This window comes from Carettochelys insculpta, chromosome 1, assembly GCF_033958435.1.
Source record: "Carettochelys insculpta isolate YL-2023 chromosome 1, ASM3395843v1, whole genome shotgun sequence".
Lineage (NCBI taxonomy): Eukaryota > Metazoa > Chordata > Testudines > Carettochelyidae > Carettochelys > Carettochelys insculpta.
The window spans coordinates 137,218,248-137,242,114 of NC_134137.1; the positions used below are offsets into that span (position 1 = coordinate 137,218,248).

The following is a 23,867-nucleotide window of genomic DNA, read 5'->3' on the forward strand; positions in this document are numbered from 1 at the left end:
CGGTAGCTGCAAGAGGAGTAATAATAGGGAGGGTCTCGATAGCAAGAGCTGCTAGAGCTGTGAGAACGTGGCAAATCACACAATCGCGTATGCCAATCCCAGGACATCTCTACAATAGGAAGAGAACGTGCACATCCTGGATGATGGCAACAGGACGGGTGACCTGTATCTGCAGTGTGCTCCATTTCATGCGTTGGGGCGAGAAAGGGGGACAGTAGCTTGTGTAGCTCATAATATTGAGGGCTACAGCTTTCCTGTCTGTGAGGATGAGGAGGAAGTGACCTTGGTGCTGACACTTCTGGAGATGAGGGAGCCAGAGAGAAAGTAGGTTCAGTGGAGGGCAACGAAAATGATTAAGAGGCTGGAGCACATGACCTATGAGCAGAGGCTGAGGGATTTGGGCTTATTTAGTTTACAGAAGAGAAGACTGAGGGGTCTTTTAATAGCAGCTTTCAACTTCCTGAAGGGGAGCTCTAAAGAGGATGGAGAGAGGCTGCTCTCAGTAGCGACAGATGGCAGAACAAGGAGTAATGGTCTGAAGTTACAGAAGGAGAGGAGCAGTTTGGATATTAGGAAAAACTACTTCACCAGGTGTGTGGTGAAGCACTGGAATGTGTTGCCTAGAGAGGTGGTGGATTCTCCATCCCTCAACATTTTTAAGTCCCAGCTTGACAAGGTCCTGGCTGGGATGACTTAGTTGGGGTTGGACTAGATGACCTTCTGAGGTCCTTTCCAGCCCTATGACTCTGAAAGTTGGTGATGGTGACTGAGGGCTAACACTTTGGTGCTGTGATTAGGTCAGTGCCTTCTCTGGGGCCGTGTTGTGTGGGACTTTCAGTGCCTGTGTGCTGACAGGCCCAGGGATCAATGTGGTGAAGCCAGTACTGCCGGTGCTGTGGTTGTTGGAGGGCCCAGTGACAGTGCCTTAGCTGGTGCCAGAGTCCGTACCAGAACAGCAGTTGGTGCTGAGGACGCTGGTGGCATGGACATGCCAGGCACTTGGGAAGAGTTGTCTATGCTCTTGGTTCTGGGGCCTTTGGGCCTGAAAGTTTTGGTGCTGCCAGCATGGGCTTTGCTGGTTTGCCACTCCCGGTCACCTTAGAACTCAGAGAGGTAGTGCTGGACATGCTGGGTTTTACAGGGACATCAGGTGTGTTCTGCAATAGGGCAGGCAATGACCCAGTTGACAAAGCTTTGGTTTTCTTAAAGGGAATGGCTGTTTGAAGAGGAAATCCTGCATTTATGTTTGGGCTGATCTGGCTCCTTTGTGGTCTCATCAGGAGAAGGTTGAAGAGCCTTAAACAAGATCTTCTTGAGGTTCACCTCACGATCGCACTGTGCCCTGGCCGTTAGTTTAGAGCAGTGTTGGCACTTTTCAGGGATGTTACCCTCCCCCAGGTAGCATATACGCTTGGAATGACCATCCGAGGCAGGCATGGCTTCATGGCACCATTCACGTTTCTTAGAGCCTTGTGAGCTAGACATCGTTGGTTATGTAAGTCAAGAATGTTGCCCTGCAACTTCTAAGTAAAACTGAGCAGAGAAACTTATCTACATGTTAACTGTAGATAACTGGAGAACACCACTGCAAACGTTGATAGTTTTTTAGGAAATCAACAAAAACTGAACATAGAAGGTAACAAGAACAACTATGTGTATATATAGACCAAGGAGAAGGTTCTGAGTCTCACTACTTCAAAATGCGGAAAGGCAGTTAGCTCTGTCTGCAGCCTGGGGTGGTTGAGAGGAACTGGCTTGAGCCAGTCTGTGCATGTGACTAAAAGAGCACAAAAGGAGAGATGCAGCGTAAGCGCAGGCCCAGATCAGCTGGATACGGTTAGAAGAGTCTCCTATCTGCAGTGCTGGGACAAGCCCAGCACCTACAGTGGAGCACCCCTGGGCACACCACTCAGAGACCAGCTAGCATTCAGAAATATAAACCCTGTCAAAATCCAGACACAAATGTGTTACCTTACTATGAGCCCAACTAGCTTGTATATGGTGCTCAAAACCAAGAGATAATGGGTGTTTGGAAAAACAAGCTAAAAACAAATTGGCAAATTTCAGTCCTGAGTGGTGTAGAAAGCACTTTTAACTTACAGGTACTATAGACCATGCTTTCTTATAAGTTTGGGTGACATATTTTGGAAACACCCCTGCGTAAAATAAACTGATGTGGAACTGAATGTAACGTGCTGTGCTGTATATTGGCTTTTTACGAATAAAATAGACTGATTAGTTGATCTCAAACACTTCTTCACAACAAACCACAAATGTAATCAATTGGCTATATTAAGCAGCAGCCCCCCCAAAAAAACCCCACAAAACGAAAAACCATAACACCACACCTCAGCCGGCCAGAGGTTCAACTTTAGGAAGAGTTGCAGAAACAGTGTTTGCTCAAACTTTTTTTGCAGAGGCTCTTCAACCTTTCGGGAGCCATTTCACAGCTAAAGCTATAGAAGTGAGGTGAGTTTTGCAGCCACTGTTAGCTTAGTGTCACAGAGAATTCTGGATCCAGAATTGGGTCTACTGCCTCCTGCAAGGTGCAGAAGGACTTGACTCAAAACAGAATGAAACAAACAGCCTGATTCCCAGTAATGGTAAACCAGACAGACAAAACTTTTCACCTTATTTCTGAGCTGAACAAATGGGCTTTTTCCCTTTAAATCTCCCCTGCCCCGATGCAGGTGTTCCAGATTTAATCTGTGGCAAGTACAGAAAAATGTTCGAGCTCTTACAAATTCATAGTGATGTTTCTTGTAGATTTTAAATATTGTCAAACTGTAAGAACCATTTGTATTTACGCTGTGACAGGACTCCTAGCAACCTCTCCCATCAGTCATTTGTCAAATTACTTCACGTAGAACAATGCCGCAATTTGCACTGTGGCTTTTATTAAGAACCTCAAGAAACTCCCTTGCAATTCTTTCTGGAGACTTGTATTGAGCTCTAAGAATGTAACATACTAATAGCTGTACTGCGTCAGGCCATAGGTCCATCTAGCCCAGCATCCTCTCTGCCAACAGTGGCTGGTGTCAGGTGCCCCAGAGTGGGTGGACCAAAGACAATGATCAAGTGACATGTCTCCTGCCATCCATCTCCAGCCTCTGACAAACAGAGCCCAGAGACACCATTCCTACCCCCAGCTAGTAGCCTTTCACGGACCTACCCTCCATGAATTTATCTAGCTCTTCTCTGAACTCTTTCATAGTCCTAGCAAGGAGTTCCACAGGTTGACTGTTGTGTGAAAAAGAACTTTCTTTTATTAGTTTTAAACCTGCTACCCGTTAATTTGGTGTCCTCTAGTTCTTATATTATGGGAACAAGTAAATAACTTTTCTTTATTCACACGCTCCACACCGCTCATGATTTTATATACCTCTATCAGATTCCCCCTCAGTCTCCTCTTTTCTAAACTGAAAAGTCCCAGTCTCTTTAACCTCTCCTCACATGGGACCTGTTCCAAACCCCTAATCATCTTAGTCGCCCTTTTCTGAACCTTTTCTAGTGCCAATATATCTTTTTTGAGGTGAGGAGACCACATCTGTATACAGTATTCAAGATGTGGGCGTACCATAGTTTTATAAAGGGGCAGTAAGATATTCTGTGTCTTATTTTCTATCCCTTTTTAAATAATTCCTAACATCCTATTTGCTTTTTTGACTGCTGCTGCACACTGTGTGGATGTTTTCAGAGAACTATCCATGATAACCCCAAGATCTCTTTCCTGATTAGTTGTAGCTAAATTAGGCCCCGTCATATTGAATGTATACTTGGGGATATTTTTTCCAATGTGAATTACTTTACACTTATCCACATTAAACTTCATTTGCCATTTTGTTGCCCAATCACTCAGTTTGGTGAGATCTGCTTCATGATTTCAATATTTACTATTTTGAATTAAATACACAGGGCATTGGAGGTGCCCCAGACCTGTCTCGTGCAGATCAGGGCCCCACAGTGTGAAAAGACTGCAAGAAGATAGCAGAGGCATAGAGTGTTTTGAGGAGCAAAGAGTTCCTTCTCTTCTTCAGCTCCATCTTAACTTCTCCAGCCTGGATCCCACCTCTTTCCCACACCTGAAACTGTTCTTGTTAATGACCTCTCTGCTACCTCAGGAATAAAGCAAAAAATGACAAAAGCAGAGAAAAGACCTAACTGGGATGTCCCTATTGCAGTGGATGTGAGTCCCCAGTTCTCCTGTCTATATCGCCCCTTCCCATCTAGTGTAATGCAGAGAAAATAAAAAAAAAAACATTAGGTACAGTAAAGCAATCTATTAAAGGGGTAAAAAGACAATAACTGAGAAAGGAAACAATATTAAAATGCAATAGTAAATCAGGTAAGCATAATTAAAAACAGTTTTAAAAAAAGTATCCATCCAGTACAGGATAGCCTTTTACAGGGACTTGACAGTACAGAGCGCAGAATAATGAAGGAATTTCTCTCTTTGATTGTAGGGAAGGATGGAACCCAGACCTGGTGTGCCACCTGGGACCTTCAACCTTTGAGCCTTCTCAGTGAAGAACATCAGGGAGGTCCCCATGGAACATGGATGCAAGTGGTAGTAGTGGTTCTCTCCCTCTTGCTGCAGCACAAGTATGGGTCCCTTGTATGTAGGCCTAAGCTGCCCTGCATCCACAGTCTCTGGAATAGATGTTCACTCACTGAAGGTGGTAGTTGGACTGCCTTGACTGATAGGTGCGCAGGGTGTTAAATAATCTCTGTGGCGGAAAAGGTGGATGCTTGATAGTTGTGTACCTTTCCTGAGGTGAAGGAATATTCATTCAGCTGGCAGTGGGAAATTCCGGTTAGAGACGGTTTTATCCAATGACCACTCCCCAGCCCACTTCAGTGTTGACCCTAGATTTCAAAATGGAGTCCTTTTTCCAAAATGGAGTCTTTCTCTCAAGGTGGAGTTCCAATAGTTATAAAAGTCCAGTCGCTCCACAACAAACCATTAAACACACAAACACAGCAGGTAAGATTAATGCACCTGAACTTCTCAGCCAAATCTCAGAATCATCTCCTTGTCATCCTTGCCCTGTCAGCTGCCTTTAACACGGCTGACCAGGCTTTTTGTGTAATGCTATCCTTCCTTGACTTCACTGACTTTGCTCTCCCCTGATTATTCTCTCTCTCTGACCACTCTTTCAGTCTGTTGTTTGGAGGATCCTCCTTATCTCTCCTCCAACTTTCTGTTGGGTTCCCTAGGGCTCTGTCCTTGATCCTTTTTCCCTCTACACAGGACACCTTGAAAATTTCACTGAAAATGTAAATTCAACTACTATCTCTGTGGTTCACTCACAGATCTGCCTTTCTATCCCAGGCCTTCATCCTGTCCAAAATAAAATCTCTTGCAACCTTTCTCCATGGCTAAAATAGAGTTCTAATCCACAGCCACCACCCCCAAATACTTCCAAGTACCTCTTTTCTGAATTATAACAAATAGCACTGCCATTCTGTCAACCATGCCCATAACCTAGGAGTCATCCTCAACTAAGACCTCTGTAGGGCCTCACCGCTAGCCTATCTTTAAGTCTTGTAGAATCTTGCTACATAGCCTCTCCAAGACATGGCCTTCCTGATCCATTTACATGTCCAGTGTTTTCATTCAGATGCTCATCATTTTGCATCTCAGTGACTGCAGCATACAATTCATTGATCTTTACACAAGTAGTCTTGCCATCTGATAGCCATTCAGAATGCAACTACCAACATCGTTTTCCCTAAGTCGCTGCTTTGACCAGAGCATTCCTCTCCTGGAGCCCTCTCCCCTGGCTCCCTTTTCTCTCTTCCATGGAATGTAAGCTTCTTTCTTCACATTTAAGCAGGCTCTTTGAAGCCTATTCCCATCCTACTTGTCATCTCATTGAGAGATCAACTCCTGCCTACCATTGGATAATGACACCAGCTTCCACCACATTACATTTTCAAACGAGTACCTTTGTTCTCCCATATTACCTCACGTGGGTGGGAGAACTCCCTGTATCAGCAATGCCACTTCATAGTTCTTCAAAACCGCCTTCGTTGCCATGCCTTAAAAAGATTGTTTCCTTGTTCAACCTCAGTCTGTGTGTCTTCTACTTTCTAGTGTCGTATACTCAGCTTGTAAGCAACCCAGGGCAGGGATGGTTTTTGGTTCTATGTTTGTACAGCACCTAGTGCTGTAGCAGCCTGCTCCTAAGTGGGGTTCCTAAGTGAGCTGGCTGAAGTTTGGTGATGAGGGTGCTGTTGCCGTTCCCCATATGCTACAGGACAGTGGTTAGGGATACCCGTGGCAGGTGGCAGTCAGCATCAAATCCCTGCTCCAATAAATGTTTATTTTATATTTACACAAAAGGGAACTGCTTCAGCAGGAGAGATTGTCCAGGTGATCAGGGCAGGGAACACGCTGAGATTGAACGACAACTACTGGAAAACTAGGGACAAGACCACACCTCCAGGCAACTTGCCCATGACAGGCCCATTTTACGGTGGCTGTGATGAGGTTCTGGGCACATTGCCCACATGGAAAAAATAGCTCATCATGACCACCTGGTCACCTAGGATGGAACCCTGTTGGTATCTCAGCCCAGCATGGGGCCAGCTGGAAGACATACATGGGCTTCCTTTAATGTGCATCATGATTTTTTTTAAATGAAAACAGTTCCTGAGCTGGCTGGAGCTCCAAAGCAACAGCAAAATGCCACTCAGAAGAGATGGTTGATTTCTCTCTCTCATCCCCAATGGAACAACCTGCTTTGAGCCCCAGTGGAGCCTGATGCCATCTTCGTACCTGCTAAGCGTAACTCAAGTATGACTTAAATGTACAGTTTATTATTGCACTAGTGGGAGGAATTGCTGCTGTAGGAAACAATGAAAAAATGATAATCTAGGCTACCAGTTTATGGCTGCTAACAGTAGAATTGTATCACAGTGCCATCACAACCCATCCTTGTAATGGGTCTCTTCACATTGGGTTCGAAAGGGCAAGACTTGGAATTTCAAATATTCATACATAGCTGTAAAGGTCATTTTAACTATAAAGTCTCAGATGTTTTTTCGGGTCATTCAGCCTTTTCTTTCACTAATGAGAAATTTGCCACTCTGTACTCACTCCTCCTGGGTCTAAACTGAGAGGCTACAGCTACGCCGTAACTCAGAATAACTTGCACAATGCAAATTGTGTAATTTATTTCTAGGTAACTTATTTCAAACTCAGTGCTACTTGTTCAAAATAAATACCTATTTCAAACTTCCTGCTACTGCTGGCATGATGAGGGGGAGCGGGAGCGAAATACCACACTTGAAATAACACTGTTAGTTCGAGGGCTATTTTTAGTCATGGGGGTTGCTATTTTGGGATACGTTTGTATCCCAAAATAGCAACCACAGTCTAGATTCTGTGTGTGTGTGTGTGTGTTTTCTCTCTCCCTCTCTGGGTCTTCTATTTCCAATTCCATTTCAGTTACATATAGTCTATGGAGTCAGCTGGTCACAAAATCATTTTCCTCAACGTACAAGTCCGATGTCAGTTTTTTTCCCAGCCTGTGCCAGAGCTCTGGGCATTAGGACAGGAGCTCCCAAAGAACTGTTTCACCAACTCCTCTCCATAATGACTGCAAGAGTACCACCTCCTGTTGCGTTTCCCAACGTCCAGGCATGAGCCCCCTGTGCTGTATCCTCAGCCCACGTACTCAGGACTCTTGAGTGACTGGGCAGAACAACTCAACCCTGGGATGCCCTTCTCCTTCAATCCCCTGGTGGAAACCTTCAATCCCCTCCCCTGTCACCAAGTGAGGGACAGCAAGTAGAGAAGGGACAGGAGAATATGGGCTGCAGGGGACAACTACTGAATATTTCCTGTCCTCTGTATGCACGTGTATGGTTTTGTAACAGTAGTTGACTTTCTCAATGAACTGTATGTATGGTACTATTGTAAGCCCTGTTTACAAATGGTGTGTGTGTGTGTGTGTGTGTGTGCGTGTGTGTGTGTGTGTGTGTATCTGTATCTATATCTATATCTATATCTATATCTATATAAAAATATTAAGGAAGGTTTATTGCTATCACTATCACACCAAAAGGTATGACTGAGGGGATAAAGCTCCTGGATGCATGGGGAAGGAGGGGTGGGGCTGAATGCCCATCTCATGTGCTTATGAAAATCGGCTTGTGTGCTGCTCTTGGCACCTGTGCTAGCTGTTGCTGACCCCAGGATAGTCTCTCTAAACAAAGGTTTAAGTCCTGAGCTCCACCTTCTGACACAAGTCTCTTGTGACTCTTTACCTGACTAACAGGAGTAGAAGCTACCCTCATGCATCAGTTGTATGTAACCAATGATTTGTCTGAATTTAAAGTGGGAAAAGAAGTCCCAGTTCATTTATTTGGGGCTAAAGCCTGAGCCTGCTGTTGAAGACCAAATTACACTGATGCCACTGCGATAGAATATGGCCTGGAGATTGTGTTCAGGCCTTCCTCAGGCACATGCCAGGTCTACTGAAAGGAACTCATTGACAGGGATGGACATATGTAGCGGGGCAGGGGACACATCTCGAAGAACCATCGTTACTACACAGGTGAGTAACTTCTCTATATCCAAGCACTCTGGTCTCTTGAGCTCTGATTGTTTTCTTCTCAGAGACGACTTGATTGAGGAATGAAGTACTTAATTAACTTTATCAGATTGTGGGCAGGGGCACTGAGGAGCTAGCTGTCCCATTATTTGAGAGGGGTAGTTAGAAAGTACTGGAAGGAAGGAAGGCCAGAGTGAGAAATGTTAACAGAACTGCAGGAGGAAAGTTAAGCACTCTCCATGGAGATTAGGCTGACATCTGGAGAACGCTGCAGAAAGAGCTCCTTCTTGGGTGTGGGGACAGTAGAGATAATATGAATAAACATAGGGTTGTTAACATACAAGTTTGCGGGGGCTCACAGGATGTGAGTGGAACCTACCCTCTTATGTGGCCTTGCTCACACTAGGAAAATTATCGCTTTCTTTTTAATCAGTGATCTAAGTTCTGCCGTACACTGTTCTCAAGCTGCTTTTTTACTGTGGTCATTTTGGAGTGAAAACTTGAGCCAATTTCCAAGGCAAGGGCTAAAATCACCTGAGCTGTGTCTCCACTAATGCTTCCAGTCTCGGGGCACCTGTACCCTTTCTGAAAGATGGAACTAAGATTGTGGAGCTGCTTCATAGAACAGTCAATTTGGCACTTCTTGTGAATGCTAAATCCTCTGGAGACAAAAAATTGTGGGGAAAAACTAGCTGACTTTGTGCACTGCTGTATTTTATGCCAAGTGAATTAGTACAATCAAACCAGTATTTTAAATCAAAACATCTGTAATTTGTACATGTTTAGCTATTTTAATTAGATAAAGATCAGCAATACCAGATATTGGCATGTATTTTTGCTGTGTGCCTGTCAAAAACTCAATTGACCTTTTTTTTTTTTTTTGGTAAGGTGCCTACTAATAAGTGTCTATGTAAAGGGATATAATCATGCTCTGGGCATCCAATATTGAGTGATTGGCTTGTGCAATGGCCATCAAAGGGAAATCCATTGAAAATAGCATTTTACTTTCACGTGATTAAGGACAGTGGGGCTAGACTGCTTTAAGGCCACTTTAATCAAAATACTTTAACAGGGTTAAAGTCTGCCACACATTTTAATGTCCACTTAAAGATCTGGCTTGTAAGTACACAATCTGTAAATTAGTTGCAAATGCAAAATAGCTTTTCCCCTTGCTACGCAGCCAATCTTCCCCTCTATTTTGATCTATCTGCAGAATAAATTTTGTCATGTGCACTAAGCCATGTGCAGTTGTACACCACCAGTAGAAACACATGCTGCCCTCTGTGAGCGCTCTGCCAATTAGCTGGGTGGCATTTAAATCTCTCATGGGCAGCCACCCTAGACTCAGCTTACAGGGAACTTTGTGCACTGACCAGTTTATTAAGGGATAAATGTGTGTTTGGTTTTGGAGGTGGGATTTGAACTCTTCTTCCTGAATCAGCAGGAACCTGAATGGGTAGAGCTTCAGGAACAGGTTCTAATTGAACTCTCTGATCTTTAAAGAGCAGCTTCGCATCCAGCTTCCTTGTTTGAAAGGAAGTGGCACTGTAATATATGTGTGTATCTTCTAGCATAGCAGGAGAGGGGGGAGGGGGTTGTTGGAAGGATCCTCATGACACCACAAAAATTCCCACCTCCTCCTCCAAGTTAGAAGGTGGCTGAACATTAGAGTTTCCATATTAAGAGGCTGAAAGCATGCATGACTGTGGCCTATTTAAAAGTCGTTCTGTGTTATGAATGAGATACTGGGTGTCTTGTCTAATCCATATTCCTTTTGGACACACTGTGACTTAGTTGTGAAGAGGTGATATGCATTTATTGCTTTTGGACATCCCTTTTTCGGTGCACATGTCACCTGCCAGGATAGTGGTAAAAACTGATTTCTTATCAAACAAGGCTAATACTCCATTAGACCCATGTCCCAGGTCAGTTTCTGTAGAGTCTCATTGGAAGAGCAGAGGCTTAGTTTTGGACAGGTGAATCAAAATAGCAACATGCCCATAAAAAGGGGGTCAACAAAATCAACAAAGAAGTATGAGCGTGTGCCTGCATTCCAGTGTGCATCCTTGTAGCCCCTTCTGTTCATAGGGTCTGAGAGGCATAAAAACATTTCTTGTGAACAAATTTGTCACCTCCTCATCAAAAATATTTTAAAAAGTGAAAAATTTCATCCAGCTCTGTATTTGAGCTTCCCAGAGCATCTTGTCTGCTTTGTCTCCCTTGGTTAGACTGCATTCTGCTAAGGACAAGGATTCATATACAGTACCAAGCATGGAATCAGGGTTAAGAAATAATGTTGACTATGAAATTCGGAAAATCCCATTGTAGATGAAAATAGGGTGTTTGTGTAATATCTTGTGTATTCAGAAAATACTGTGCTAATTAGCAATAGCAAACAGTTAAAATATCCCCAAACATAACCCAAATATAAAGTTGAAAATTGTATACAATCGTTTATTTTAATCGTAGCTTACTTGACAATTTGTCTTAGGTTTTGAAACTGTTTTTTCTTAAATATCTTTTAGGCAGTATTGTGTAACTTGTAGAGGAGGAGGTGGGGAAAAAGTCAGGATTCCTGGATTCTACTTCTGTTTCTGCTGCTACCAATTCATTGCATGTACTGGCACTCTAAGATTTCTGTTACCACGCTTAAAAGGTTGCTGAGATGGTATTAACTATGATTTGTAAAATTCACTTGGATCTTGCAATAAATTATTGGCTTATGCTATACAAAATATTAGCAATTGTAACTATATATTAAACACACAAAGACCTATGTTTCTGCTACTCAGTATTGTTATATGTTGATGTAAGTTCACTTTTAGGTTGAACTGAATTTTTCCTCAGTGAATTTAAAAGAGAAATTAACTTAAATTCATATAAAAGAGGAGAAATTCCAACTTTACCTACTTCTATCATAACCTTTTACAGAAGGGACACGTGATAGTTGAACTGCAGCCAGTCTGAAATTCAAAACACTGTCCCCTTTAAAAATCATTTCATTGTTTGATGCATGAAAATCATAAATTTATGTGTGGTATTTTTAACAGATCACAGTAAACTGTGTTTTAATGGCATTCTATGATGTCTTGCTCCTGGACATGCAGTCTGCTTAACTGAAGTTGTGTAATTTCTGGTAAGAACAGGAGTTCATGGAGCAGAGTTTAAACCTGAATTGTAATGGTATTTTGAATGAAAGTGTATTAGGTAGCAAGTGATTTTGGTGTAGTCAGTCAACAATTAGTATCGTTTTTTTGTTCAAATTTTGATGGAGACATGAGAGTATTATATTAACTCAGTTTGTATTGTAGCCTTTATAAAATAATCTGAATCTTTTTTCCATAATTTCAAGAGAGGAAAATTCCTTCGGATGCTGTATTTATTTCGAACTTCTACACAGCAGGTTGGTCTACATTATACATAAATGCAAAATCTTGTCATAACTAATCTGATAGCTTTCTTTGATAGGATAACGAGCCTTGTGGATAGGGGAGAAGCGGTAGATGTGGTATACCTAGACTTCAGTAAAGCATTTGATACGGTCTCTCATGATATTCTTATAAAAAAACTAGGCAAATACAATTTAGATGAGGCTACTATAAAGTGGGTGCATAACTAGTTAGATAACCATACCCAGAAAGTAGTTCTTAATGGTTCCCAATCCTGCTGGAAAAGTATAACAAGTGGGGTTCCACAGGGGTCTGTGTTATGTCCGGTTCTGTTCAATGTCTTCATCAATGATTTAGATATTGGCATAGAAAGTACGCTTATTAAGTTTGCAGATGATACCAAGTTGGGAGGGGTTGCAACTGCTTTGGAGGATAGGGTCAAAATTCAAAATGATCTGGATAAATTGGAGAAATGGTCTGAGGTAAACAGGACGAAGTTTAATAAGGACAAATGCAAAGTGCTCCACTTGGGAAGGAACAATCAGTTTCACACATACAGAATGGGGAGAGACAGCCTAGGAACAACTACAGCAGAAAGGGATCTAGGGGTTATAGTGGACCACAAGCTAAATATCAGTCAACAGTGTGATGCTGTTGCAAAAAAAGCAAACGTGATTCTGGGATGCATTAACAGGTGTGTTGTGAACAAGACACTAGAAGTCATTCTTCTGCTCTACTCTGTGCTGGTTAGGCCTCAGCTGGAATATTGTGTCCAGTTCTGGGCACCGCAGTTCAAAAAAGATGTGGAGAAACTAGAGAGGGTCCAGAAAAGAGCGACAAGAATGATTAAAGGTCTAGAGAATGCGACCTATGAAAAAAGGTTGAAAGAATTGGGCTTGTTTAGCTTGGTTGGAAAAGAGAAGATTGAGGGGAGACATGATAGCGGTTTTCAGGTATCTAAAAGGGAGTCATAAGGAGGAAGGAGAAAACTTGTTCTTCTTGGCCTCTGAAGACAGAACAAGAAGCAATGGGCTTAAACTGCAGCAAGGGAGGTTTAGGTTGGACATTAGGAAAAAGTTCCTAACTGTCAGGGTGGTCAAAGAGTGGAATAAATTGCCAAGGGAGGTTGTGGAATCTCCATCGCTGGAGATATTTAAGAACAGGTTAGATAGATGTGTATCAGGGATGGTTTAGACAGTACTTGGTCCTGCCATTGGGGCAGAGGGGCTGGACTTAATGGCCTCTCGAGGTCCCTTCCAGTCCTAGTGTTCTATGATTCTATGAGAGGAGTGTCTGTTTCAAGTAGTCCTATGTAATCTTGCTCTGTCTGTGGGTGTCAGTATTTAGCCTGAAGTCATTTGTTTTTTTTTCCCAGGTTTACTAGCTGTTTTGGCTGCCTCTCTGTCCCTTTTTTACAGAATGCCCTGGTCACTGTCCCCTTCTTTGTCACACCAGCAAAATGGGAACGTCCCACAGCAGGGCTGCAGCCAGGGCTTCCACACATTGTTATACCCAGAGAGCTGCTGTGGGACAGGAGTCAGTGTTTTGCGATGCTCCTCCACAGCTCTTTCTATGCTGCTTATTACTGTGCCAAACAGGGGCTCGAGGGCAGGAGAAAGAGGTGTGGCCTCAGACGGGTCTCTGGAGAGATCAAAGAGCAAAGGAGGGTCATGATGGGTTACACCTTCCCCGAAACATGGGCAAATTCCTCTTCCGTAACAGGCTCCGGCACCCTCTGGATAGAATATTGGGGTCACATAATGAGCCTTCCACAATGCCCTACCTGCAAGGAGAGAAGGGTATGTAAGTAACAAAGATGGACAAGAGTTAGACAGAGCTCTACTAAGGACAGGGTTTCCCTCACAAAGGCTCTTCTGTCCTGCTCAGAGGAAAAAAAAAAGATGACCATCCAAGTAGCTATTTACTGCGAACTAACTGAACCCCAGAACAGCTCTTTGCAACAGCAGCTGAACTGGTGTTCTCTGCTCTTTTAGGGCAGTAATTTGCAGAACCATTCTTAAAACCACTTTTCATAGCAATTAATACCTTTGCTAGAGATAACACTCTTATTAGGCTATGTCTATACTGAGATAAATTTAAATTTAAGGCAGTTAGCTCGATATTACCACGTGACTGTCTTCACTATAAAAACCATTAGTTCAGTTTAGGGAGCATTAGCATCGATACCATAATATTGTCAATACCTGATGTGTGTAGCGTCAAGCTGAAATTCAAAAGTTGGATTAAAAGCCAGTGTGGAAGCACCACATCTTAAAATTGACTTTATTAGCCTCCAGAGGTGTCCCGTACGTAACCCACAATGATCCTCAGTATTCTGCTCTGGCCGCTGCTCTCCAGTTAATAAGGTAACAGGAAGGCCGTGAATTTCAACTCAGAAGCAGCAAGCCTATGGCTGTGGGGTTATGTTTGTATGAGAGCCTGAGAAATAGCTTTCTTTCTTTGCTGTTAGCGCTGTGGGGAGTTCATGGTTCTGTCGCTACACTTGGTACTTTTTTCTGCACTGCCTGGGACCAGCCACTGCCCCACCACACCCCGGGCCAACAAGGCTGTTGTGGGGGGGTCAAGCTTGTATAAGAGGATGAGAAACTTCTCAGTGGTTTACATTGATGCGTGAACCTCCTTCCCTTGCCCATAGGTGCCGCGCAGTCTGGGTCTTTCCTGTGCTCAGCCACATCACGTAAGTAGCCACTGACCCAATAAAAGGATGTGCCTGCTATTTGGTGCTGACCATGCTGCCAGGTAGCACCATGTCTTGGCCAGCAGGCAGTTAGGGCTCCAAGGGCAGGACGTCGCCCCTGTTGGCTTAGATTTTTCTGGGCCTTTCTGACACATGGGGGGACTACTTCAATTGCCCCCCACCCATTGAAGCCCCGCCACACCCTCTGCCGCAGCAAGGACCCAGGGGGCTAGCTGCCACTGGAGAGAAGTCTCCCCAGTGGCTAAGAGTTTTGGGGCACTGCTGCCATCCCCCATGTTCTTAATGTTTGTGTAGTGAAGAAGGAAGATGACAGATCTTTTTACCTAGCCTTTTCTGTCCTTTTCCTATCGTTTCCACCTCTTCACGCAGGGAAGAATGGGCGGAGGGCCAGTTGAGAATACACTTTGTTCCTGTGTCAGTTTTAGGGATTGGATGCAATCTTGGGAGGAGGGACAGTCAGTGTGGGTGGCCAGCTGAGAACACAGACTGTGCACAGAAGCTGTATAACAAACTGGGAAGCCAAATGCTCTCCCTTCAACAACTTTTTTTTTCAAAAACTTTACTATCAACTCTTTCTTCAAGCTTTTAATTCTCCCTGTGTTATTTTCAGGGGTCAGCTGCAATCAAGGGATGGGGGACAGCCTGGGGGGGTGGGACAGTTGTGAAGAGACACACTTGCTGATTTTTATAACATTCTTGATAATTCAGTTGCAGAAGAAAGAGACTTCTGTTATCTTTGCCATCTTTGTTGATGCCCTAATTTTCCTTCCGTCCGACTGGAAAAACGGACATTTACTTAACACAGGAGGGGAATGAGGAAAATGCAATGTGGGAAGATGATATCAAAATGCTACGGGGATGAGGGAACCATGGGATAGGTTCCCACAATGCACTGCTGCAACAGTCGGTTTGCTGATTAAGCATGGCAGCAATAAGTTGACTTTGCGAGGAGCATGTAGGGAGGTGAGGATTGTCAAAATCTAATTTATAAATTCCACAGTTACAAAATCAATTAATGAATTTGAATTTATCTCTTAGTGTAGACAGCCTCAGTTCTGAAAGGAAAGGACCAGATTTTCCTGTCCGTGTGGACTGCGTGTTCTTTGAAAGCTATGCACAAGTAGTTATGTTAAATAGGTGAATCCAGCCACACAAGACCCTCACTGACACCCAATGCCCTTGAGACTACATCCTGAATAACATTCTCCCTCTGCCTATCTGAGGTTCACTGGGCAATTTTTAGGGATGGCCTTTTGAGCTGTTGAGACTTCTGCAAAGCAGAGAGAGAGAAGGCAGTCCAGGTCCTAGAGAAGCATAGGTCTTGCATAACAATTTATAAAACGACAGTAGGTGCCACCCAGCATAAATTGTTATGCAAAACCCAGTGCTGCTTTATGAACTTCTCTGCTTTACAGAAGTCCAGTCAGCTCAAAAGTGAGCCCCAGATAGCCAGAGGGCACATGTTATTCACAATGTAGTCTCAAGGGCTCTTGGAGTCAGCGAGGGTCTTGTGTAGATCAGCTACTTCTTTGAAATAACTTTCAAAATAAACTATCTACAATAACTCCTTCCAAAGACCCTTGGCAGCAGGTTGGGGTTTCACAGCTGATGGTAAGTGGGGGAGTGATGCTGCTCCAGGGAAGGGTGTGATGCATTCTCTCGGGGACTCAGGTGCATCCCAGAGCTTGCAGGCCCACACGTTTCCCTCTTCCTGCTGTACCTCTTTGCGGGGTGTAGCCAAGGGTGCTGAAAGCCACTGAACCAAACTGTAAACCCTGAATATAATGGAAACCACTTTGAGAGAGAGGGTGCTGCATTTCCAGCATTGAAGGGTATAGTATATTTCCCAGGAGATAGCTAGCTCTGGTGGTTTGTGCCTTGTGTGTGGGGAGGAGGTCACCATCTCTTCGCCCCTGCCTCTGTGGACCCTTGGGGAGCAGAAAGGGTACAGTGTCTGTCTTCAGAGTGCAGGGACTGGATTGGTACCTGACCCTTACATGGGCTGCCCCATGGAAAGTTCTTTATGGTCTCTCTCCCTCTTCATTTGGCACTCATGGATGGACCCGGCAGAAAATTGTCCAGCTTAAGTCCACTGTTGTCATGTAACTGAGGCTTGAAAGCAGAGCAGTTTACTAGGTGTCAGCCACAGGCAAATAATAGCCATACAATAGAAACAAAAACTTGTTTTCAACTCAGTACGAGGAATACGAGCTTGCAGCTCCACAGCAGCACGTTGTATCGAGCTGTTGCACAGGCCCACGGATCTCTGGCTGCAGATCGATAGTCTGAACAGAACTATGTAAACCCAAGGGGGAAGTAGCAGCCTAACAGGAGGAGGCTGGCCAATAACAAACAGTGACAAGTAATTCAGAGTGAAATGGAATGCTACTCCACAGGCAATTTGCCTCCCTTTGCGTGCTGTGGGAGATGACGCATTTGATCTGAGCCAAGCGCTGGTTAGTTGTGCGTGAAAAAGTGGGTGGGTAATATTGTCCATTGGACTAATTTCTGTTTGTGTCAGAGATGGACTTTCCAGCTACACAGATTTCTTCCTCAGGCCTGGGATAAGGTGGATGAAGTTGTTTCTTGTGCCCTGGCACTGACATGACTACAACTACACTGCATACATTGTTGTTATTAATTTAGTATTAGTACTACTGTATTTTGATGAACAATCAGGGCCATGTTTTTTTTAAATAGAAGTCCAAGGTGCACATAAAAATATTAATGTTACAAGTGAGCACCAGCCCTATGATGATTATACATTTGGGCCTTGTAACTCAAATCAGTCAGAGGAGAAGGAGGAGGAGGTTGTTCCCAGCACAAGAGAGATTATACATGATGCAAAGAGGAAGGGCAGGTTCAAAGTTCTGAACCATTTCTGTAATGCCTGCAGTATAAATGCCCACATTTGAATTCTGCGCACCTGACATTTTCTTTTTGGTTCAGTGGAATATGATTAACTAGCCCGCTTTCTGTTGTGCCCTGAGTCCTATGTTGTGGCAGTCAGGATGTCTTTTGCTAATCAAAAAATTTTAAGAGCAATGTGCTAGAAACAATAATACAGGCTGAACCTCTCTAATCTGAAACTCTCTCATCCAGCAAACGCTGTAATCTGGCATGATTTTAGTTTTCTGGATGATCACTTATCAAAGGTGTGGCCAAGTTTCTTGTGGTCCCATAAACTTTTTTTGCAGCCACCAGTTGTGGCTCTCAGTGTTCTGCACTGTTATTTAGCTGTAATTTCCCCTTAAATGTCATCTAAGAGCCCAGTCAGCAGCGGGAGTGTTGGTAATGTGCGAGACAATATTGACCTCCTGTCATCTGACAAATTCTCTCACTTGGGCACCAGACGAGAGAGGTTCAACTTGTACCTCTAAAAGTCTAACAGATCCTCCCCTTGAACACCATCTTGCTGTTCTCATTACAATAAACCCCCAAGATACACGCAACCAAGTTGCGCCTGTCTCAGGTTAATGTACCTCCTTCTCCTGACAGGAACAGGGAAACCACTGCTGCTCCTGACAAGAAATTTCCTTGTTCCTGTCAGTGGTGGCAGCCAGATGCCACCCTTGACAGGAGTAGAGAAACCACTCCTCTCAGGGGCAGCAGCAACTGGGCTGCTGTCACTGACAGAAGAGGTTTCGCTGCTCCTGTCAGGGGCAGCAGCTGCTCCTCTCAGTGGTGGCAGACATCAGGTTCCCGGCTCCCCTCCACTTGCTGGAGCCAAGAAACTGACCAGGGCCGGTGCCCTTATCAGTTTCCTGGCTCCCTCAAGTTGCGTGGGAAATTTGACTTACACGGGGATTGCGAGAACACCCCCCAATGTAAGTCAGGGGTCTACTGTACTTTAGCTGTTAATTACAACTATAATTTTCAGATGGCATCTTAGAGTTTCATTGGTGCGGTCATTTCCAGATGAATTCTTCTGTATTTTTGGATTAAAATAACATAGCTGTAAGCACAGTTGATAAAGACATTTCAGACATCAGCAGAAATTATAAAAATGGATTGATAAAGGACACAGCCATTAAGTGTATTTGTAGTTTAAGGCTATGTCTCCACTACACATCGAAGCCAACCACCAATACATGATTTTTAGCTATGCCAATTGCATTGCTAAAATTGATTTATCTGTGGTCAACTTCCACATCTGTCTATGTGGGAGAAGGTTGACAGGAGCGTTTCCTGGGAGTGTCATTTCATGCATATGCAAAAATCAAACCCCCAAAGATTGTTCTGATAGTATTTAGACTAGCACGGCTTTCTCTTTGTTAGTTACCATTCTGAATGGGTTGATCTTTGGTGGTAGTGTGGCTGTAGCCTAAGACTACAAATTTCCTAGTATTGTGTTCTTCCTTGGTTGTATGTGAACTCAAACTGTAGAATACCCAGATATGCTCTTAACATAAATCTATGTTATACAGATATACTTATGTTTCTCTCACTATACACAGAGATTGCACAATTGTTTTGTATTTAGAAAAACCAACCTGGCTTTGCAATTCATTAAACATTTTGTGCCATATTAGTTCAATTACCTGGTTGTTGATCCAGCTTACAAATACAGGCTAGTCTGATTGATTCTCCACTGCCCTGCAACTAGTATAGTTATCAACATTTGTGCCAAATGGGTATAAAATGCTAACAAACGACATAAGTTGCAGACAAGTGCAGATTCTGTTTTCCTGTCAGTGTTGGAGGGTGCATTGAAAATGTGACCACCACAACAACTGGAGTTTCCAGAAAAAAAACAACTCACCCCACCTGCAAATAATGAATAAAAACAATACTGAACGAACCCAGCACCGGTGAAATCACCTGGAGTTCCAATCAGCTCAAACAAAGAGAAACACATAACTGGAGTTAAAGTAACCCTGACTGAATTTGAGGGATGTGTGTTAATTTTGGGGTAACATGTTAATACAATGGCTCCAAGGAACAACTGTTCCTTGAATCCAAATAACTTTCAAATCCAGCTGGTGATAATTAATCAATTTAACAAGCAGAAAGAAAGTGTCACTAATAAGCTCTATTGTGTAAGAAGAGAGGAAAGGACTCTTTAACATATAGACAAAAGATTCTCCCAGCCTAGATGACAGGCCTAATTGATGAGTGCTCACTAGAGGACAGAAAGATACAATGGCTTCACACCCAGACAGTCCAATACATGTACAAGAAAGGATGAGTAGGACAGGAACGTGATATATTTTAAAATGAGCAGAACAATGGAGTAAAATCAACTGGACTCCAAAGACGACTCCTGCATTGTAAGACAGCAAGGGATCTGAGCATGGGCATAGATTTTTGTTTCAAAGAAAATGATATGGAATAAGGCAATTGTTGTTTGAACTATTTCACTTAAGTCTCAGTGGGGTAGTGATGTTAGGCTGTAGCTTCACACAAAACAAGCCATCCTGCTGCATCTTAAAGACTAACAAATTTTATTAGGTAATGAGTATTCATAGGTAAGACCCGCTTAATCTGAAAATCTGAAAAAGTGGGTCCTACCCATGATAGCTCATTATCTAATAAATAAATTTGTTAGTCTTTAAGGTGCTATAGGATGGCTTGTTTCTGTTTCACTTAACCAAGTTTCACCTGCCAGAATTTCGGACTTACACTCCAAAATGTGGGTATCAGACCTGCATAGTTCTAATGGATATGTATAAATTATGCAGCCAAATAAGCAAAAAATTTTTTTTCAAATTTACTGAGGAAAACGCTGCTTGAATAACTATGGGATTCCTCCCCAAAATTTTATCTCACATTCTCTCTTGTGTGACTAAGGTGGGAGATCCATCTCCTCGTGTTTCATTGGGATGACGAAGAAAATACATAACTCTATATGCAGTTAGCAGAATATACCTAAGGTTATACAGGTAAAAGACAAGACCAAGAGAATATTAGCAATCCATTGTTACATTATTGGTGTGTTAGGAAGTAAAGTTATTTGGTGCATTAGATCAATCTGAAACTAAGTATCAGACAACTACACATGTAAGTCAGTCTAAATACAAAACTTAGTAGGCTATCAAGATACATGACTATCATTATTTATATATTTCTATAGCAGCGAGAGAATATAAGATGTACAAATGCATAGGAACAGACAACCCTTACCCCGAAGGGATCTTAGTCTAAATCGACAATGCAAAGGATGAGAGTGGGAAACTGAGGTGAGATAAGTGAAGTGATTTCCTCTGGGTCATAGAAGGTTAGTGGCAGAGCTGGGAATAGAAACACAGGTCTCCCTGCTTCCCTATCTTGGCTAGAGCACTCTCCCTCTCAATAGGAGTTGAAGATTAAATGCATGGTGTGCATGCAAAGGCAGATTCATTCAGGCCGTGTCTACACTAGCCAAAAACTTTGAAATGGCCATGCAAATGGCCATTTCGAAGTTTATTAATGAAGCTCTGAAATACATATTCAGCGCTTCATTAGCATGCGGGCGGCCGCAGCACTTCGAAGTAGGTGGGGTCCTTTTGAAAAGGAGCCCCATCTGGACGAGCCATGCGGCGGCGAGCCGCGTCAATTTCGAAGTCCCCTTATTCCTATGAGCAGATGGGAATAAGGGGACTTTGAAGTAGGCGGGGTCCTTTCGAAAAGGAGCCCCGTCGGGATGAGCCGCGCGGCGGCGAGGCGCGTCAATTTTGAAGTGCCGTGGCCGCCCGCATGCTAATGAGGTGCTGAATATGCATTTCAGCGCTTCATTAGTAAACTTCGAAATGGCCATTTGCATGGCAATTTTGAAGTTTTTGGCTAGTGTAGACATAGCCTTAATGTTCATGCTTTCGCTATTCTGGTGTGGGCTGAAGGCTTCTGCATTCTCTCCTAAGGCTCACCTTTTCTTGTACCTGGCCCAGAACAGTCAGAGTTGGGCTGCAATGCATTCCCTATTCAACACATTGTGTTGTGTCAGCTTAAATGAGTGATGGGCAACCAAAAAGAGGGAGTGGGCCACATGAGTGGCCCTCCTTCACCTCAGTGGGTCACAGCAGCCTGCAGCCCACTACGGACTCCACCTCCAGCTATGCAGCCCCCCATGTGCCCTCCTTCCCCACATACCTCTTGTGTACTGGGGTTCCGGAGCCCAAGACTTCCTACTTCACACTCCTCTACTCCCAGCACAACAGAAGCTCTGTGTATCTGCTGGTTGGCTCTGTCCCTGCTCCAACTGCTCCCTCTCTGAGCTGGGCTGCCATGATTCAGCTGTATGAGGCTGTTCCAGCTCAGGGAGGGTGGGGATGAGCATGAATCAGTGGATTTGCAGTGCTCCTAAAGTGCGGGGAGGGAGGGGGAGAAGTAGGAAAAGCAGGACTACAGTGCCCTGGTGTGCATGAGGAGGGCAGACAGGGGTCTGTGGGCTGCAGGTGGAGTCCTAGTGGGCCCCACGTGGTCGGAGGGGCACAAGTTGCGCACCACCATCTTAAATGCAGGACTGTCTTTTGTGAGCTGGCTGACATCAATGTATTTTCTAACCACTATCAAGATTGTGAGGAAGCGACTGTATTGCTTTGCAAGTGCTGCATGGGGATGCGAGAATATTTAAAAAAAAAGTGCATTTTATCAGTCTGGGTCTTGCAAACAGGCTGTTGTGTGTGCAAGAGAAGAAATTTCTCCTCCAATAGGAATCCCAGCAAATGTGTCTGAAAGGACTGAAAGTAGATGCCCGACTTACTTGGAGGTTGCACTCCTGAGCAACCCCACGTAAATTAAATTTTGTGTTACTCATGGGAGCCAGGAAACTGACTAGTGCAGCAGCGCTGGAAAGTTTCCTGTCTCCTGTGAGCAGCAGGCAGCTGGAAGCCTGTCCTACTCCCTGCTGCTCACAGGAGACAGGAAACTGATCACCTCTGCTGCACTGGTCAGTTTCCCAGATCCTGTCTGCAGCAGCAGCTGAGAGACTGATTCTCAGCTATCACCCACTCACAGGAGCCGGGAAACTGACCAGCACTGCTGCAGTGATCAGTTTCCCGGCTCCCCTCATTGGCAGGCAGCCCAGAGCCAGGTGCCAGCTCCCTGCTACTCAGTCACATTAACTTGAGATTTGCACAACTTGAGTGTGTGTATCTCAGGGTTTTACTGTATTTTACTACATCAGCTCTCTCAGCGATAGCAGGCATGGGAAGACTGCTGGATTCATGTTAGAAAAACTGGTGTATAGAAGAAATGGCCATTGCTTTTAGCCTGTTGACATTCTCTCCCAGGGTGTGAAGAGGTGGCGCCCAAGTGACATCTTCCAAGGGACTTAGGTATTCAAATACCTATTTCTTTTTTATATGTAGCCACTTTTCAGTTTCTATAGATCATTCAGAGCTGTGTGGGCCTGATAACATCTCCTTTAGCTCTTCTTGTTAACAGTGCTATCAGGTCAATTTCAAACTTGGGTGGCCAGCTAGAGCTGACCTGAAAATGAAACTAGGATGTAAACCATGTACTTGTTGGAAACTGATGAAACATCGATTATCTTTTGGAGTGGGGGAAGTCTGAGGGAGCTGGCAATCTCTCTGAAAGCATTTTGAGACATGGCCAGCTGCTCAGGTAGCACCCAGGACAGTCACACTAGCTGCTGCTTCTGGAGTGGCCTCATGCCAGGCACATAAGCTGCTGCTCCTGCAGCCCTAGCAGTGGTACCTAGATAACCAGCTGGATTACCTCATCTGTGGCCTGAGGAAGTGGTTCACTAATGGGACCAGCCATAGTTTGTGGCTCCCAGAAGTCAGGGCTGCTGTTCCTGGGTGCCTCCAGAGCAGTGCCCCAACTCAGGTCCCTCCCTGAGATTTAATTGCAAGTATTTTGGGTAATACAGTCATGGGCTGTACACTTCTGTTTACTGCCAGCAACCTGTCCATGACCTTCACTAAAAATGCTCATGAGAAAATCATAGCATTAATTGTAGCATACCTGAGAGCCAAAGCAATACTGACTGAGCCCCTTTGGCATGCATTAGATTAGCAATGCAGCACTGCCGTCTAGTGGAATGTCTCAGAACACACCTGCTTGACTATCAATTTTCTTTTGTGCTACAGAAGTTGCTCATTTAAGCCATGAGACAGTGAAGATAAAGAGCTGGACATCAGCTCTGGCTGATGATGTATGTTCGGAGAAAGATTCATTCAGAAATCTAAACCCATCCAGCCTCCCTCTCTTTAAAATAAACTTTTACACACCAAGAAACTTTCAAACTGAAGCCAG

General features: G+C 43.9%; 1 protein-coding gene across 2 annotated transcripts in view; it reads right to left on the reverse strand.

Moving 5' to 3' along the window:
* Positions 1-10,107: 10,107 nt before the first annotated feature.
* LOC142012388 (arylsulfatase D-like) overlaps positions 10,108-23,867 on the reverse strand; it is a 70,474-nt gene continuing 56,714 nt past the window's right edge. For both annotated transcript variants that reach the window (XM_074992476.1, XM_074992466.1), the window contains exon 11: positions 10,108-13,733. In XM_074992476.1, the coding sequence (XP_074848577.1) occupies positions 13,363-13,733 (371 nt within the window). In that variant the 3' untranslated portion in view covers positions 10,108-13,362. The remainder of the gene's footprint in view (positions 13,734-23,867) is intronic.